General features: G+C 50.9%; 2 protein-coding genes across 3 annotated transcripts; both read left to right on the forward strand.

The window, feature by feature from the left end:
* Positions 1–252: 252 nt before the first annotated feature.
* On the forward strand, positions 253–4,533 carry LOC119699084 (sterile alpha motif domain-containing protein 12-like). The gene is made up of 4 exons (XM_038132101.1): positions 253–369; positions 959–1,058; positions 1,734–1,995; positions 2,935–4,533. The coding sequence occupies exons 2-4, from the start codon at positions 999–1,001 to the stop codon at positions 2,937–2,939; spliced, it is 327 nt and encodes a 108-aa protein (XP_037988029.1). The 5' UTR covers positions 253–369; positions 959–998; the 3' UTR covers positions 2,940–4,533.
* Positions 4,534–5,040: 507 nt separating this feature from the next.
* Positions 5,041–16,377, forward strand: LOC119699073 (interferon-induced very large GTPase 1-like). Of its 2 annotated transcripts, none has more exons than XM_038132077.1 (2): positions 5,041–5,317; positions 10,475–16,377. In XM_038132077.1, the coding sequence occupies exon 2, from the start codon at positions 10,477–10,479 to the stop codon at positions 16,054–16,056; it is 5,580 nt and encodes a 1,859-aa protein (XP_037988005.1). In that variant the 5' UTR covers positions 5,041–5,317; positions 10,475–10,476; the 3' UTR covers positions 16,057–16,377. The 2 variants fall into 2 exon arrangements, with proteins under 2 accessions (XP_037988005.1, XP_037988003.1); XM_038132075.1 differs by lacking the exon at positions 5,041–5,317 and adding an exon at positions 7,077–7,262.
* Positions 16,378–16,924: the final 547 nt, after the last annotated feature.

Consider the following 16,924-nt stretch of genomic DNA (forward strand, 5'->3'; position numbering starts at 1 on the left):
GTCCCATTTTCCGCCTTTTTTCATGACGAGAATCGTGAGGCAGCTGAGAGGAATTTCGGACAGAGTCCTACAGCACTCCAGCCGTGCCCTGCCCACCCTGCAGGTGTTATCTGGGGGGTTTAACCCCCTGTGGGCTGCGGGGGCAGAGCAGCGCCCTGGGGAGCTGCAGGCAGGGGCTGGTCCGCACACGCTCGGCCGGGCAGGGCTACATCCCGTCGGATGTGACTCATCCTGGAGGCTCATCCCGCTCCTCCCCTGCTCCGCCGGTGCCTCTCCTGTGTCCCCGCCGCCTGTGGGACCCTCGCTGCCATCGGTACCACCGTGCCTGAAGCCGCTCCGGGGCGTTCCCGTGCCCGTGTGTCGCGGAAGGTGCTCGGGGGAGCGGGGTGGGCTGGCGGCAGCGATCCGGGAGGGCTGCGGGAGCCTCGGCAGAGCTCCGGCGCGGCTCCCGCTACGGATGGAGCCCACTAGAACCCGTGCCTCGGCTCCCGGGGTGCCCAGGGGTCCCTTGTGCCCGGCAGGGCCGTTTGTGGGGCAGCGCTCGGGGCTGTCGGGGCACGCCCGGGGCTGTGCCCGCGGAGCCAGCGCCCGGGCAAAGGTTCCTTTGGCTTTCCCCGCGTTGGGCACGGACCCGGAGCGAGGTAGGAGGAAGGGGGGGGGATAAAAGGAGGGAGTCAGAGGTCCCAGCCAGGCGGTGCCGGTGTCCCCTGCGGGCTCAGGGCACGGCAGAGCCGGGGCTGGTGTCACCGGCGTGTCACGGCCGGGAGCAGCCCCTTGCGCTGGGGGGGGCACGGGGTGGGTGGCATCGAGGAGCGCGACAGCCCCCGACTGTGTGGCCCCAGCAGGGACCGTGGGATGGCGGTTTGCCCGGGTGGAGGGCTGGGGGGGTGTTGTGTGGCCGGCAGGATATGGGGGGGCTGATCCGGGGATCCCCCCGCTGACGGAGCCCCGTTTGCAGGGAGCCGGAACTGCCCCCCGGGCCCTGCCCCCGGCCCCACATGGACCTCCCGGCGGAGGATGGGGCTGAGGCACGCCAGGAGGGGAGCCCCGAGGCTGAGGTGAGAGTGGGAAGGGGCTGGGGACCCCCCTGGACAGCTGCAGTGGGGTGCCAGGGAACCCCAGTAGTGAGGAGGGGGGAAATCCATGGATGGGGATGTGAGACCCCCACGGGTGGCAGTTTGGGGATCCCCATGAATGAAGGGGGTGGGACACCCACAAGTGGAAGATGGGAGACCCCATGGGTAAGGTGTCTGGGTATGCAGGTGGGGGGAGGATGTGAAACCCTGCAGGAGGAGGTTTGGGGACCCCCATGGGTGGGGATTTCTGGGATCCCCATGGGCAGGGGATGGGGGATCCTCATGGGTGAAGGAGGGGGGATTCCTACAGGTAGTTATTTCTGAATCCCCATGGGAAGGGGATGGGGGATCCCCATGGGTGAAGGAGGGGGGATTCCTACGGGTAGTTATTTGTGAATCCCCATGGGAAGGGGATGGGGGATCCCTATGGGTGAAGGAGGGGGGATTCCTATGGGTAGTTATTTGTGAATCCCCAGGGGTGGACGATGGGGGACCCGCACAGGCAGAGATTCGGGGACCCCCATGGGCTGAGGACGGGGACGAGGATGCCGCCACCAGCATCGGTGCAGGGATGCGACCGAGGGCTGTGCTCGGGATGGGTTGGGGACACTGTGGTTCCCTGATGGGACAGCCAGCTCCCCTTCTCGTCCCACCCAGGAGCCCGAGGGGCCGCAGCGCCCGGCGGGGCAGTGGTCGGGGGCCGAGGTGGGCCGGTGGCTGGCGGCGCACGGCGGGGCCGCGGGGCTGGCGGAGCTGGCTCTGGAGCACGCCCTGACGGGCCGAGCGCTGCTGCGCCTGACCGAGGGGTCCCTGCGGCGCATGGGGGTCACCCCGCGGAGCCGGCGGCGGGAGCTGCTGCGGGAGCTGCTGCGGCTGCGGCTGCAGCAGGAGGTGCGGGAGCTGCGGAGCATCGCCGGCGGTGAGCGGCCCCCGCGCTGGGGGCGAGGGGAAGGGTGGGCAGGGGCCGCACCCCCCCGGGGGATGGTGCTGTGGGAAATGAGGCTCGCTCTTGGAAATTTTTAAAAGTTTTTATTAAAAAACCCAAAAATAACAGCGCTGGATGCACAGCCATGTACACTGTTAACTATAACAACTCATTTATTTTTCATTGCATTGGTCAAATACATATTCACAACGATTATACATATTCAAATATTCACTTGAGTTTATTTGTTTCAGGAATTCTTTAGCTTAGTTTGACCCCCAACCTCATCTCAGAGCATTTGCCACAATGTAGAGGTTGATTTTGGGAGTTTTGTATTTTATTTCTTCACAAGGCTCCCTGGTCTGTGGTTTCATAATTACTGATAGATGAAATAATTATCAATTATAGTGGTGGATTCCCCCTTGCTCTTTTAGTGTTATTTGCCTCTGTTGTCCTGTTTTTGCCTCTGAACCTGTTTTTGATTCTTTTCAATGTTATCTTATCATACAGACATTTTAGCCATTTTTACAAGTACTTTCAATCAATATCAGTTATTTCACTATTGTCAGTCAGCTAGAAAAATAAAACCATTTTTTAGTTGTTATTTCACAACTACAATTACTTCTGCAAAAGTTAACGTTACAATACACAGGATACAGTATTTTAATATTTTGTTAAAGCCTAAACTATAATATATTTATCACACTAAAATGTATAATCTACATGGGGATTAGGGTATTAAACATAAAAGGCTGACAAATTATTTTCTATGAAATAAATATGACAATTAATAATAAATATGAAATTATATTAAATAAAAAGTTAAAAAGTGATTACAAATGGCACAAAATAATTTGCAAAAGCCAATATAATAGCAAAAGCAAAAAACTATATAGTTATTTATAACAGTGTCACCTTCCCCCCTGTCCCCAGAGTGAAGATGACGTCCCTGTGGATGTCCCAGAGCCTGTGGGAGCAGAGGAGATGGCATGTGAGGACAAAGCAGCTGGGACTGAGCAACACATGCAGGAACAGTGCTGGAGGAGCCCCGAGGCCACTGTGACCCCCCAAAAAAATCCAGAGCCTGCCTGCCGCGGGAATTGATAAGGACAGCAGAACCTTAGAAGCAAAATTTGATCCACGAGGCTGGGCAGTTACCCCAAGCAGGCAGAAAGCAGACCCAGAACTGATCTCGTGTGAAATAGGGGGTAACAAATACAAAGACACTCATTGAAGTGCTGAAAAACTTTTGAAACGTTTGCAAAAATCTACAGTTGGGTCTAAACCGGCTCAGATTGGGCAACCAAGAATCCAGCAAAGTGTAGTTTGTTAAAGAAACGGCCCTAGTAAGGCTAACAAAATAGTGCTGGGAGCCACAAAACCTGGAAATGTTCTGGGTGAACATTGGCAGATTGATTTTGCTGAATTGCCCTGACAAGGTGGGGTATAAATCCAGAGCTGTAAAGTTCTGGTGGATACCTTTTCTGGGTGACCAAAAACCTTCCCTTGTCACACCAACCAGGTTAGGGAAGTGACTGAAGTACCGTCAAATCAAATAAAACACAAAAAAAAAAATCATAAATGCAGTAAGTAAAACAAATTGGGGGTACCTTTGGGAATGTCATCAGATTCCCACGTTATTGCAGAAGTGAAACAACAACTTAGGAAAGCCTTGGGAATAGCTTGGGATCTTCACACTCCTCATAGGCCCCAGGCTAGTGGCAAAGTGGAGCAAGCGAATTGTACAATCCAATTGCAATCGGGTGAAATACGTCAGGAAAGCTCCTTGGCCTGGGTCCAAGCCTTACCTGTTGCTCCACCTCAAAGCAGAATTCAGCTGTGGGGCACCAGCAAAATCAGCCCCTGTCAGCTGCTCTGTGGTCGACCCTACCGAGTGCCACACTCCAGGAAACACACATGTTGAAAGGAGGGGTTGATTTCAGTAATTACCTCATTTCTCTCAGTAAAACATTTCAGGATTTGCAGTGGTTGGACACAGCAGGGCACGAGTTCCAGCCAGGAGGTTGGGTCTGTCTGAATGACTGGGGAACTGCTCCACCCCAACCAAAGTGGAAGGGACCTTTCCAAGCACTGCTGACAACTTTTACTGTGTTGAAACTGCACAAAGTAAAATTTTGGATACCTTGTTCCAGAATTGAAAGGGCCTAAGCCGCTTGGGAAGAAGTCAAGAGCTTGTCACAAGCTGTTTCCCAAAAGCAAATGGCACTAGCCCTTGTTTTAGCATCACAAGGAGGAATATGGACTGTGATTAACTCCAGTTGCTGTGTGTTCACTGCTCAAAAGACACTGTAGAGTGTCTACAGCTGTCCAGGAAATCTGGGAACAAGCCCAAATTTTACAATCCACAGCTCAAGACACCACCTCCTGGGCATTTGGAGAAATCTGGGCCATGGGTACCCAGCTGGGCTTGGTGAAACATCTGTTTGTAATCACCACCTTAATAATTGCTGCATGGTTTTAGCCAGCATCAAGATTCAGTGTTGCAGCTGTTTTAATGCCTTACACTCTGAAAAAAAAAAAAAAAATCCTAAGGGACTGGTTCCCACAAGGAACTTAGAATCAAGAAGAGGAGGAATTTGGTAAGGACAGGAGAACAGCACAGCCTTGGAGAAACAGATAAAGGGTGTAACTCAGGCAAACAGCAGTCCCGAAAAATGGAAGCAGGATGCCAGCTCGGCTCTGCAAGGCTGACAAAGCAGAAGTTGTGCAAAACAAGGATACTGCCCTTACTCAAAAGTGGGGGTCAAGGAAGATGCCCCTAAAAAGGACACGGGATATTAAAGACAGACCCCAAGGAACCACATAAGGACTTCTGGTAAGGGGTGTGACTATATAAAATAAAGTGAAGTAAGTGGGGACAGCTAATGAATATGCAATCAGTGTGTATCCTTACAGCTCTGTTCATCCAACACTGCCAGACTTGATTGGAGAAAGTACCCAAAAATGACCAGTGCTGCAATCAAGAATGGCAGAAATGTCCCATACTACACGATGAATAACAACTTTTAATACTTTTCTTCTTATTTTCCTTCTGTAAAGCCAAAACCAAATGTCAGAAAAGACCTCCAACACCCTCAAGTCCACCTCTCACCAAAAAAAAACTTTCACCCCATACCAGGCAGCAGGAGTTTCACTTTCACACTGCTGCAGGAAAATGCAAGATAACCAGGAAAGCAGCAGCTGCTCCCTCACTGCCCCGATAAAAGCAGAAGCAGCTCTCTCCAAAAGAGCCGGGGCTGTTTGGGCTGTGCGGGACTTCTCCGAGCCCGGGAGCTGCGGGGCCCCGAGGGAGAAGGTAGGGGATGGGGATGGGAATAGGAATGGGAATGGGGATGGGAATGGGGATGGGGATGGGAATGATCTGTGGGGCTGGGAGTCGGGAGCAGCCGGGAGCGGGATCTTGTTGCTCTCCTGCCTCCTGTTGCCTGTGCTTTGCCACGGATCCCGAGCGGAGCCCCTTCCCTGCCGCCAGCCCGTGCCCGGCCGGGAAACGCTCCCCGCAGGCGGGGCCGACCCTGCCCGGCCCGGACACCCCCAGCCCCGCGGTGGGGCCGGATGGCTGCGCTCCCCTGCACGCAGGAGCCGGGGGGGATCATTCCTTTTCCTGCCCGTGCAGGGAGAGTGGGATTCTCCTCTCTTACACTCTAAGCATCACCACCCCGAGCGCTCTGGTCTGTGGGACAGCCCCACAAAGGCAGCAGTGTTCCCAGAGCCCCTTTCCCTGGGGCAGGGCTGCGGAAAACACTCTCGGGGGGCTGTTCCTGTCAAACGGGGTGCAGGCATTCCCATGGCAGGTCCTGCTGCCAGCCTTGCTGCTTTCCTTGTTTGCTTCCAAGGAGGAACTCGGTCCCAAGTGATGCCCTGAATGTGCTCCGTGCCTCTCTGCGGGCACTGACACAGTCGCATGGGGCTTTTCCCCTATTCATGCAGCACTGGGAAGCCGTGCAGGGACTGCCAGGGGTGCCTGGGGGCAGGTTCAGGGTGTGGTTGGGCTGGAATTAATGTTGTCCAGGGCAGCCTCTGGCTCCCGACCTGAACCAGCAGTGGCAGTGCTGCAGTGGGAGAGAATTTTGGAGGGAACAGGGCTGGGACAAGTGGCTCAAGTGGACAAGCTGCAGCAGTGACCCTGAGCCAGCAGTTCCCATCTCCTGAGCAGCTGTCCCGCAGTTCCCATCTCCTGAGCAGCTGTCCCGCACTGAGACTCTGCTGCCCAGGGAGCAGCTGAACATGCGCCTGCTGCTATAGTTACATATTATAATGTTGGCTTTTTACAAATATTTAAATGGATGCTATATGTATAATGTTAAAGTAACTTTGCTATAAAGATATAGGGGCTTTTTTCCTGTTATTAAATAAACTTAGACACAGTAGTGAAATAGCTGATATAGTTAAGCTTATGGTAATTGAACTGCCTGCTTGGCTGGGGCAATATCCAATGAATATATGATGAGGACCCCTGCTACTGATACACCAACTATCAGCACTCACCATCTGTGTAAAATATGGACCAAAGCCCAAAACTGGAGGTGATGATAAGAATGGACTAAAACCACAGCCAAGAAATGTGCATGCTGTAAAGAGGTGGACCCGAGGAGAAGCCATGCTAAACAGTTCTTGAAACATGTAAACTAGTTTGGGGAAAAGTTTAAATATGCATAATTGTTTATGAATATGCAAAAGGCCGATGCACTAGAAATGGTGTATAAAGGATGTTTCCAAAATAGTAGGGGAGCTCCTGGTGAAGGTCCAAGCACCCAGCCATATATCTGCATTTTTGTGTTTGTCTCCCATTGTCCATCATTAAACTTTTAAATTTTACCAGAAGAGTGAACCTCATTTTTCACAATGCAAAGGACACTTGGTGCCCAAAGTCCCTCCTGTGCTCTGCCAGCACGTCCTGCTTTCCTCTGCAGCTGAGCTGCCCTCATCTCGATCCAGTGGCCTTTCCAGCTTCTGCTGTCCCAGTGGAGAAGGGTTGGCCTCCAGTGCTCCCTGGAATGAATCTGCCATACTCATGGGTATGTTTCTCCTGGCTGTCTGCTCTTCTCCTTTAGGATTTCGGGCCTTTTCTTCCTGCTGCTCTTCCTCCTGAGTTCTCAAGGGGGTCCCATCTTCTCCACACCCACCGTGTACCCCAGGCCTGCTGCTGCTGCTGTGCTGGGTCCCCTGAGCTGGGGCCCTCGGTTGCCGGTGTCTGCTGGGAAGCCAAGGCTGGGAGCAACGGGAGCATCTGCTGTGAGGTGGGTGAGGGGAATCAGAGCTCACAGCCTTTGCTCAAATGTGCAGGGACTCCCAAGGGAAAGCTGCCCTGAAGGCTCTGGAAGGGTGCTGGAGCCCTCAGATCGATACTAGAGTCCAAGCCCCTGGTATCAGTTCCTGTGCTAGTGACAGTGTTCTGGCCTTGGTGGGATGGAAGGTGAATACTCAGAAGGATTTTTTTGCATGGAATAAATCTCTCCGGTATCAAACTGAACTGAGACTGGGGCAATTGTCAGGGTTGTGTGACAGTGTCAGAAACCCTAAAGGTTTAAAGGCAGGTGTCCAGTGAAAGCACCAGGTCTGTTAGGTTGAGAACCATGGGATCATGGAATGGCCTGAGTTGGAAGGGACACATCATGGTGCTAGGAGAGGCAGGATCAAAAGGTTTACTGAAATCTGAAAAGCTCAGATTAACTGGCTGTCCTTGATCAACTCCATGTGTTAATGTGTTGTGAAAGGAAATTTAGGGTGACAAGCAGGACTTTCCCTCTTGAGTCCGTAGTGGCTGTCACCCACGACTGCCTTGTGCTTCAGGGGTTTTTCAGTAAAAAGTGATGAGCAGTAATGGACCTGTTCTGGTTTAAAAAACAGGCATTCACCAAAGAAGGCAGGAACCTTCCTGGAATGGAGAATATGACCTCCTTCTCTCCATATCATTATAACTTTGAAATGATGGGGCTTTTAGGCAAAGATACCGGAAAAGGAGTAACAGGTATTTTCTAGAGTGTATGTGTATATATATATATATATATATATATATATATATATACACTCTAGAATATATATATATAATATTATAATAATATAATATATATTAATATTATATATATATATATATATATGTAAACCAGGAGAAACAAACAACAGCAGCAAACTATTAGCGTTCAGGAACACATAATCATGGAATGATTATACGCAGGTGCTTTTGTTGAAGAGCTCTGGGTGTCAGGGGTACAAACCCAAATCTGATTCCGACATGGGTTCGGGATGAACATGTTTTTATATTCTATCATTATATAACTTTCATGTTAATCATTAAACTTACATTGTTCTATTGTATACATTGATTTCATACATGGGCTTCTCATGGTCCCCCTCAAACTTCTAACATAGTTTTCTCATGATTCTTCTTCTGTTTAAACAATAAATGTTATTATTTATTGTTTATATGTATTTGTAATTTATTTATATGTATTTGTAATTTATATGTATTGTTAATGTTATTATACTAAGCAATTATCACATCTAACAATTATATAATTTAACATACACTGGTTACACAGGTGCAATTTCACATGATCTGGCAAACACAAAGCCTAACATTTTCAAAGTCTATTTCTAACATTTTTCCAGGGCCCCACTAAGTCTAGCTTCTTTCTAACTCCCCGGATTTTCTATGATTTTAAGACCTTTCACTATCAAAACAACCAACCAGAACCAGAAACCCAACCCCAGCCTTGTCTCACCTGTCCGGCACCGTTCGGCGCAGTTCCGGGCACGGCCAGCAGGGGCGCTGCTGGCTCCTGGCCGCGCAGGGCAGGTGCGATGATTCCTCCGCGGCTGCGGGGGGCGCTGTGGCGCGCGCTCGGCCACCCCTCCACTGGCAATGGCGGCTCTGGTGACACGGGAGAGGGGAGTTGGCTTCCCCTGCACAGCCCGCAGGGAGCAGCTGCTCTCAGTGCTGCTACAAATTCGGGGTGGTGAATCAAAGTGTAGCAAAAAAACCCCAAAGCAGTAGGGGCTGGGTGGGGATGGCTCCTTTGCACGGCTCACCAGTGGTGGCTGGGCCTGAGGTCGGGCCTGGTGGGGCTGAGGGTGCTCCCAGGTCCCAAGCAGCAGAGGAGCAGAGAAGTAAGCTGGCAAGCCTTGGTCACAGTTCTGAAAGAGGAAAAAAAAAAACATGAGGGAGGGAAAAAAAGGAAAAAACCACAGGGAAACAGGATCTCAGGTCAGAGCCACTGTGCTGCATGGCCCCTGTGTTGATCACCCCCACTGGAAGGAAGTGCAGCCCCTGGTCCCCAACCCCACACTGAATCCTGGGCTGCCCTTCATGCATCGTGATACTCCTGAATCAGAGGGGGGACAGTGACATCTCCAGACAGAAAGCTAATCCAAAACCAAACTGGCTATGGGATGAGAACCACCCCCAAGACAGGACCCCAGCACCTTCCAGAGCCGTTTCCCTGGGGCGCCTCTGTAACTTGCCCCAGTCAGCCTGAAGTCTGCTCCCGTCAAGGCCTGGGTTGAAGGTTTGCTGGCACTATTCCTCCTGTCACCAGAGATTTTAAGCTCAGTGGCTCCATGGTGGCTGTGGCTGAGATGGCCAACAATGGGCACTTGCCTGAGGAGACCCTCTGTGCTAAGGAGCAGCAGATCACAGAGGGCTCCTCTCTGAGTTGGCTCCCAGCATCTCCAGTCTCTCCTGAAGGGCCACCAGGATGTCCCAGGCACAGCTGTGGGCAGGGACAAGGTGGATTTTCCCCCTGCACTGGGCTGGGCCCCTGAGTGTGCCAGGAAGCAGCTCCTGGGAAGAGGCCAGAGAGGGGCGAGGGAGGGACTGCACTGGCAGCTGGAGCAGGAGCACAGCTCAGAGCCCCTGGGGCCGTGCCGGGCGTGGGGGGAGTGTGTCTGGGGAGTGTGGGGTGCCCATGGGGGGAGTGTGTGAGCGCTGCCTCCGGGTGCTGGGAGCAGCAGGCTGGGCCAGGCAGGGAGCAGGGCAGCCGTGGGCTGGGCAGAGGCTGCAGGATGCAGGCAGGGCTGTTGGATGGGCAGAGGGGCTGTGCCAGTGCTCCAGGGAGCCAGGAATGGCCCCGGCTGTCTGCACTTGTGGATTGAGGAGTTCTGCTGGGAGCATGTGGGCGATGTTGAAGATATCACCCTGTTCAGGGCAGGTTGTGTGGCTGAGAGAGTCTGTGTGGGTCTGTGTTCGTGTCTCTGTGTCTGTATTTGTGTCTTTGCGTGTCTGTGCTGTCCCTGGGACACACACTCACCTTCAGGGTTGATCCTGTAAACAGGAAAGCAACAGGCACATCCAGGGAGCTGGGAAGGAGACCCTGGCTCTTGTGCCATCCCAGGCCTGGCTCCAGCAGCTGGGTGGGAGCAATCCCCAGAGCCACAGCTGCTGCAGAGCCTCTGCCAGGAGCCTGGGGCCTCTGACAACACCTTAGGGAAAGTCTCTGTTCTTCCTCCACAGCCATGGCTTCTCAGGAGGACACACAGGAGGGGGATGCAAAGGCCCAGCTCCTGGCAGAGGCGTTTGAGAAGGAAGGACTGGATGCTGCATACTGGCTGCCCAAAGCTTCACAGATCCTGGGAATCAAGTGCAGAGAAGCCCTGCAACATCTGGAATATGAAGATTACCTCAAGCTGGAGTGTGAGGTACGACATCCCTATGAGAAGAAGGCACTACAGAAACTCCTGAAAATAACAGATGACAAAATGACCACTAAAGAGATGCAAAAGGAGCACTCGGAGAAGACAAAGCAGAGACAAGAAGAGGCCAAACAAGCCCTGAAGGATCTGACAGAAATGCTCAAGAGCCGCAGCCACAGCCAGGATGCTGTGAGGGTGAAAGCAGAGGCTCTTTGGCAAGCCATGGAGATTCCCAAAGAGTTCTGGCCACCACCAGAGAAACTCTTGGCATATCAGCTGGAGAACATGCAGAAGCAGCTGGAACAGCAGGAGCAGTCAGCAGGTGGGAGGGAGAACATCCCTGACATGGAGGTGAGTCAGGAGCTGTCGCCTGAGCAGAAGAGGGAGCTTTTTGTTTTCATGGAAGATGGCATGAAAGGCTTGTGGTCCACACGGATAAAGAATCCCCACCAAAGCCACAGTGAAGATGAAGACTGGGAGAGTGTGGAAGGGGACTTGGACTCCTTAATCAGCGAGTGCTTGGATGACAAATGGGAGGAAGAGAGGATGCAGGACATACTCAGAGACCTGGAAGACACTTTTCCAACACCTGAGGCCCCCGGTCAGTCCCAATCCAAGTCAGACAGCAGCGAATCCAAAGAAAAGGAAGCCATTGCAAACCAGGAGTTCCTTCAGTTGCTCAAGCGCCTTGGACTGGAAAGTCACTATCCAAGGAAAATGGGGTTGGGAGATTTCCACACCATTGGCAAGACATCACTGCAGGACAGCCAGCCCAGCCAGGACAAGGAACTGCCATTTTACTTCTTGCAAAAGCTCTTAACCGTGGATTACCGGGTGAGGTACCTGACTTGCCGGGAAAGGAGCAGCCCAGACCTTGCACCTGTGCCACAAACCACAGAGCAAGAGGATCAACAATCAGACTCCTTTGAACAATTTTTTAATGATTTGGAGGGAGCCTCCCCTGAACGTGCAAGCAGGGACAGCCACGTGCACCCCATGGACCTGCAGATGGCCATTTTCCATTGTGCTGATGACTTCCTGAGACAGACCCTTGCAACCAAGCTGGCATTCTGCCAACTGGCGCTGCCTCTGCTGGTGCCCAACCCGAGCACTTCACGCATCGAGTTCCCACTCTACGCCCTCAGCCAAATCCAAAGGAGCTGGAAAGAGGCAGACAAGTCAGCAAAGCAGGCTGGAACAAAGAGTTACAGCAACAAACTCATCTTTCAGGCACAGACACCCATCGTGTCCTTCATCCGCATTGGCAGCTCAGCCTCCTCTTCCAAATCCCAGCTCCTGAACGCTCTGCTGAGCAAACGCAAACACGACACTTTCTTCCACCACCACTGCAGAGGCAGCACCAGAGAGCGTTTGCTGATGGAAGGGCTGGTGGAGATCGCCTGGTACTGCCCTGGCAGAAACCCTGATGACGCCTTTGATTGCTGCGTGGCTTTCTGTAACCTGCATGGAGACGCCAGGGATCACGGAGCACAGCTGCAGTTCCTGCAGGAGATATCTGCTGTCAATGTGGCTGTTGTATCTGAGTTGGAGCACATGGACGACAGGGGGAAAAAGCTTCTGAAGGACCTGTGGCAGTCAGAAAGGCCTTTGGTTTGTCTTCTCACGGAAAAAGAGGATGTTGCAGCTGGACCAGCCAGCAAAACCATAAAAATAGGGATCAAGAACAGAAACGAAGCAGAACTGATGGACCAGCTGACCAAGACAATTGGGAATCTCCTGGAAGGGTCTAATCCATGTTTCAGCCTGGAGGCCTGCGTGGACAAAGCTCGCCAGCATGGATTCATAGTGGATGCAGATCAACCCGCGTGTGTGACAGCCAAAGGAAAAGCAAAGGAGCTGGTGGAGCTTCTGAAGAAAGAGAAGCTGTCAGAGATCAAATCCCAGCTGCTGCCGCTTCAAGGAAAACTGTGGTACCAGTGGTGCCAAAAGGACAAAGAACTCACACGCTTGCAGGAGAAGAGGAACAAGAGCATTGAGCATCATCGCAGCCAAATTGAACAAGAGAAGAAAGCAATAAGAAGAAAGCAACTTGAGCGAGCTTTCCCTCTCAACCAACTCATGAAATCATTCCTTGGCTTTCTCCAGGCCCAGCCAGCAGATACCAAGAAATACTTCCTGCAGTGGATGAAGGTCTTTGTGGATGAGCTGTCTTGTGGTCGCCTTGAAGAACTGAGGAGAGACTATCACAAGTTATGGTCTGAAATCCTGACAAGAGAGAAAAGCAGGAAAGAAACCTGTGTGGATGATGAGTTGCCGAATCTCATTGATGCCCTGTCTGATGAAATGAATGATTCATCCATCGGCCTGGAGCACCTTCTGCGAGAGGCAGGGCAGATTTATGAAGCTCTGCAATTAATGAACTCCCAGAATGACAATTTTGAAAAACTGCCGGAAATTGCAGCAGAGCTGATGGTTTCAGGGTATCCTGTGGAGCTGATGGATGGGGACGCTTCTTACCTGCCCTTGCGCTGGGTGGAAGCAATCTTTGACAGCTTAATTGAGAGGCTGGGGGACAAACGAGTGTTTGTGCTCTCCGTGCTGGGCATCCAGAGCACGGGCAAGTCCACCCTGCTGAATGCCATGTTTGGTCTGCAGTTCAACGTCAGCGCAGGGAGATGCACCCGCGGAGCCTTCATGCAGCTCATCCCAGTGGGAGAGGAGCTGCAGCAAGACTTGGGCTTTGATTTTGTGCTGGTGGTTGACACAGAGGGACTTCGTGCCATCGAGATGGCCAATAAACACTCCCTGAACCATGACAACGAGCTGGCCACCTTTGTCATTGGTGTTGGCAACTTGACTGTGATCAATATCTTTGGAGAAAATCCATCAGAAATGCAAGATGTTCTCCAGATCGCTGTGCAGGCTTTCCTGAGGATGAAGAAAGTCAATCTTTCCCCAAGCTGCCTCTTTGTCCACCAAAATGTGGGAGAAGCAACTGCCAAGGAGCAGAACATGGAAGGTCAAAGGCGTTTGCAGGAAAAGCTGGATGAAATGACCCGAGTAGCTGCTCAGCAGGAATTCTGTGACATCTCCTCTTTCAGCGATGTCATTGGCTTTGATGTCAACACCCACATTCACTACTTTGCTCACCTGTGGGAAGGAAACCCCCCAATGGCACCACCCAACCCCAAATACAGCCAGAACGTCCAGCAACTCAAGAGCAAAATCCTCCAGGCTGCCAAGAAGCAGTCGCAGCGCAGCATTTTGAGACTCTCGAGCCTGAAGGATCGTATTGGTGACCTCTGGAATGCTTTGCTGAATGAAAACTTTGTTTTCAGCTTCAAGAATTCCCTGGAGATTGCTGTCTACAGGAGACTGGAAAGTGCCTTTAGTCAGTGGACCTGGAGGCTGAGGAGTCACATCTTAGATGTACAGATGAGACTGGACAACAAAATTCGGAATGGGGACTTGCAGAATGTCACCAGAGGACACCTTGAAGGGCTGGTGCAAGAGACAAGTGATGCCATTGAGAAAGAAATGGAAAAGTATTTCAGGGAAGACAAAGACTGTGAGACACTGGTCCAGTGGAAATACAGCACAGAGCTAAAGCTGAAAGAACTAAAAGAGACTCTTCTCCATGAAACAAAAAAGAAATGTGAGAATCTTATTGAGCTGCAGAAGGAGCAGAGGAAACTGGATGCAAGGAAGTTGGAATATGAAAATGAGCTCCTAAGAAAGAGCAGGGAGCTGGCTGTGAGTCTGAAAGGCAAGAGCCTCAGTGAGAGAGAACTGAAGGACAAGTTTACTCCTGTCTGGAACGCGTGGATTGCTGAAGTCCCCCGTGATGCTCATCGTCTAGAACGGGTGGATATTGATGCAGAAATCGAAGATGTCCTTGTAGAGCACTTTAAGGAGCCGGGTATCCATGCACGGATCAAGTCATCTCCCAAAGGCAGAGGGTTTTCTTTTGATCCAGAGAAACACATCATGAAGAAAAAGCATTATCACCTTTTCCAAGGTTCCTGGGGCATTTCCATATCTGATGTGATCAACTTTCAGCACATCACAGACAACATCATAGCATCTGTGAAGGCAAACATTGATAAGAAGGAAGAGGAGAAACGCGATTACAGTCGAAGTTTTATTCATGAAATACTCAATGAAGTACAGGAAGGTGTGAACTCTGTCCCCAGCAATGCAGAATGTACTTTTAACAGAGCATACAGCATAGATTTGTCTCTGTATCTGTGCAGAATGGCAGCAGAAAGGTTTAAAGCCATGCACGAAGCATTCCGAAAGGCAAATGACCCAGTTGTGTACCTGAGCAGCAAGAGAGAAGAGTTCTTCCATTGTTTCCAGATTTCCTGCCAAGGAGCCACTTCTGTCACAACTTTTGCTGTTCTCCTTTGTTACAAGATTGAACCAGCTCTTCGCCGTGCTGTCTATGAGAGGACAGCTAAAGACATTGCTGTGGACATGCAGGACAAACTCCCAGATTTCCAGGGCAACAGAGCCAATCTGGAAGTTTGCATCCTGAAATACCTTGCAGAACAGGAAAATTTTGAGTATTTCAAGCAGTACCTTACATCTCCAAAACAGTTTTTTGAGAGTTACATTGAGATACGAGTTAGGGAGCACTGTTTAGATGGGACTGGGAAGCTGAGGAATTTTTTAGCTTCCTCCCTTGATCATTTCCATAATAAAGTCCGGTCAGCCATTTCTTCCTCAACCCAAATTGTTAAAGACAGAAAAGACAGAGAAGACAAAATCTCTCTCTGGCTGGATGAATTTTGCAGGGAACTGTCAGAGGTTATCAACTTGCCCAGAAGTGACCTGAAGGGCATCGAGCACCAGGAGGTCACAGACATTGAGTTCCTGAGCAGGGCCATGGCTGAAGCTCTGGATGATCTGAAGGAGAAGCTCATGGAAGAATTGTCTGAAGCTGACCTGAGCTCGTTTTCAAGGCAGCCTCACACCATCCTGGCGGAGCATTTTTCGGGGTGCTGGGCACAGTGTCCCTTTTGTGGGACTGTCTGCACAAACACAATGCGGGATCATGATGGAGACCATCAGGTGGTCTTGCATCGCCCACAAGCTTTGATGGGATGGACATGGGTGGTACGCTTTTTTTTCTTTGAGTTTGGTACACACAAACTGGTCATTGACATTTGTTCCAGCCTTGTTGCAAGTAATTGTAAATTCAAAAGTGATTGTGGGCGATGGATCCCCTACAAGAGATACCGGGATGCGGGACCTCCTTATTCCACTTGGAATATTCTTCCTGATTCATCCATGCAGGTGTACTGGAAGTGGTTTGTGTCTCGTTTCAGCACACAACTGGAAGCTTTGTACGATCAGAAATTTGAGGGCAAAGGAAAAATCCCTGAGTCGTGGCGGAGAATTACCAAGCAGGAAGCATTGTCCAAGCTGGACAAGCATTAGGCCATGTCCATGGGAAGGAAGAATCACAAGAGCTTTGTAGTTTGGGAGAACTTTGTACCAGGCTCTCCACAAAATGCAGATACAATGACAACGCTCTCATGCCCAGTGAAGACAATGGTGTAGGAACGGCAGCGGGGTAGGATGGTCAGGACAGATGGAGACGAGAGATCTCTGAAGCCTGGTCATGGAACTTGCAGTTTATTGCAAAGGGCGTGGGTGGACAGGCCCTGCCTGGAGCTGCCAGCCACAGCTCAGAGCAGGCCCGAGAGAAGTAAAGAGATTGGTAAAGAGAAAGAAGGCAAGAGTGTGGTAAAGAGAGAATGAGAGTAAAAGAGAGGATCAGAGGGCGAGGTTCCCGTTACAATACAATAAATCTTCTGTGTTTGTTATGTTTGCCCGATTGTCTAATCACAAATAAAAAAAACAAACAGAATTAAATGTAGGAGCAATTTTAATGAAGTAGTTTAGAATACATAAAATTGAATACTCTCAAAATATTGGCAGTATAATTTGGTTATAATGAGGTATAATCTGGTTCTTATAATAGCACATAAGCAAAAGATTACCGCGGGGTACGGAGTGCAAGGGCTTTGGGACCCCTGCCACCTCACGCACAAGGTCAGTAAGTTACAATTCCCCTTTTTATGCTGTGTGCCATCACCATCTCCTCCCATTTTCGATTTGTCACATTCATATCTCTCTCCTCATCATCATCTTCATCACGCATGCTCCACCATTCCTTTGAGGTGGTCACACCACTCTTTGGGGGTCGTCTGAGGAAGGCTTCTCCTCTTCCTCAGGTGTCCTTTATTTCACCTTTGGATTACACATGCGCACCAAGCTGGTATAATATGAGCCAGAACTAACA

Source organism: Motacilla alba, chromosome 3 (assembly GCF_015832195.1).
Source record: "Motacilla alba alba isolate MOTALB_02 chromosome 3, Motacilla_alba_V1.0_pri, whole genome shotgun sequence".
Taxonomy (NCBI): domain Eukaryota; kingdom Metazoa; phylum Chordata; class Aves; order Passeriformes; family Motacillidae; genus Motacilla; species Motacilla alba.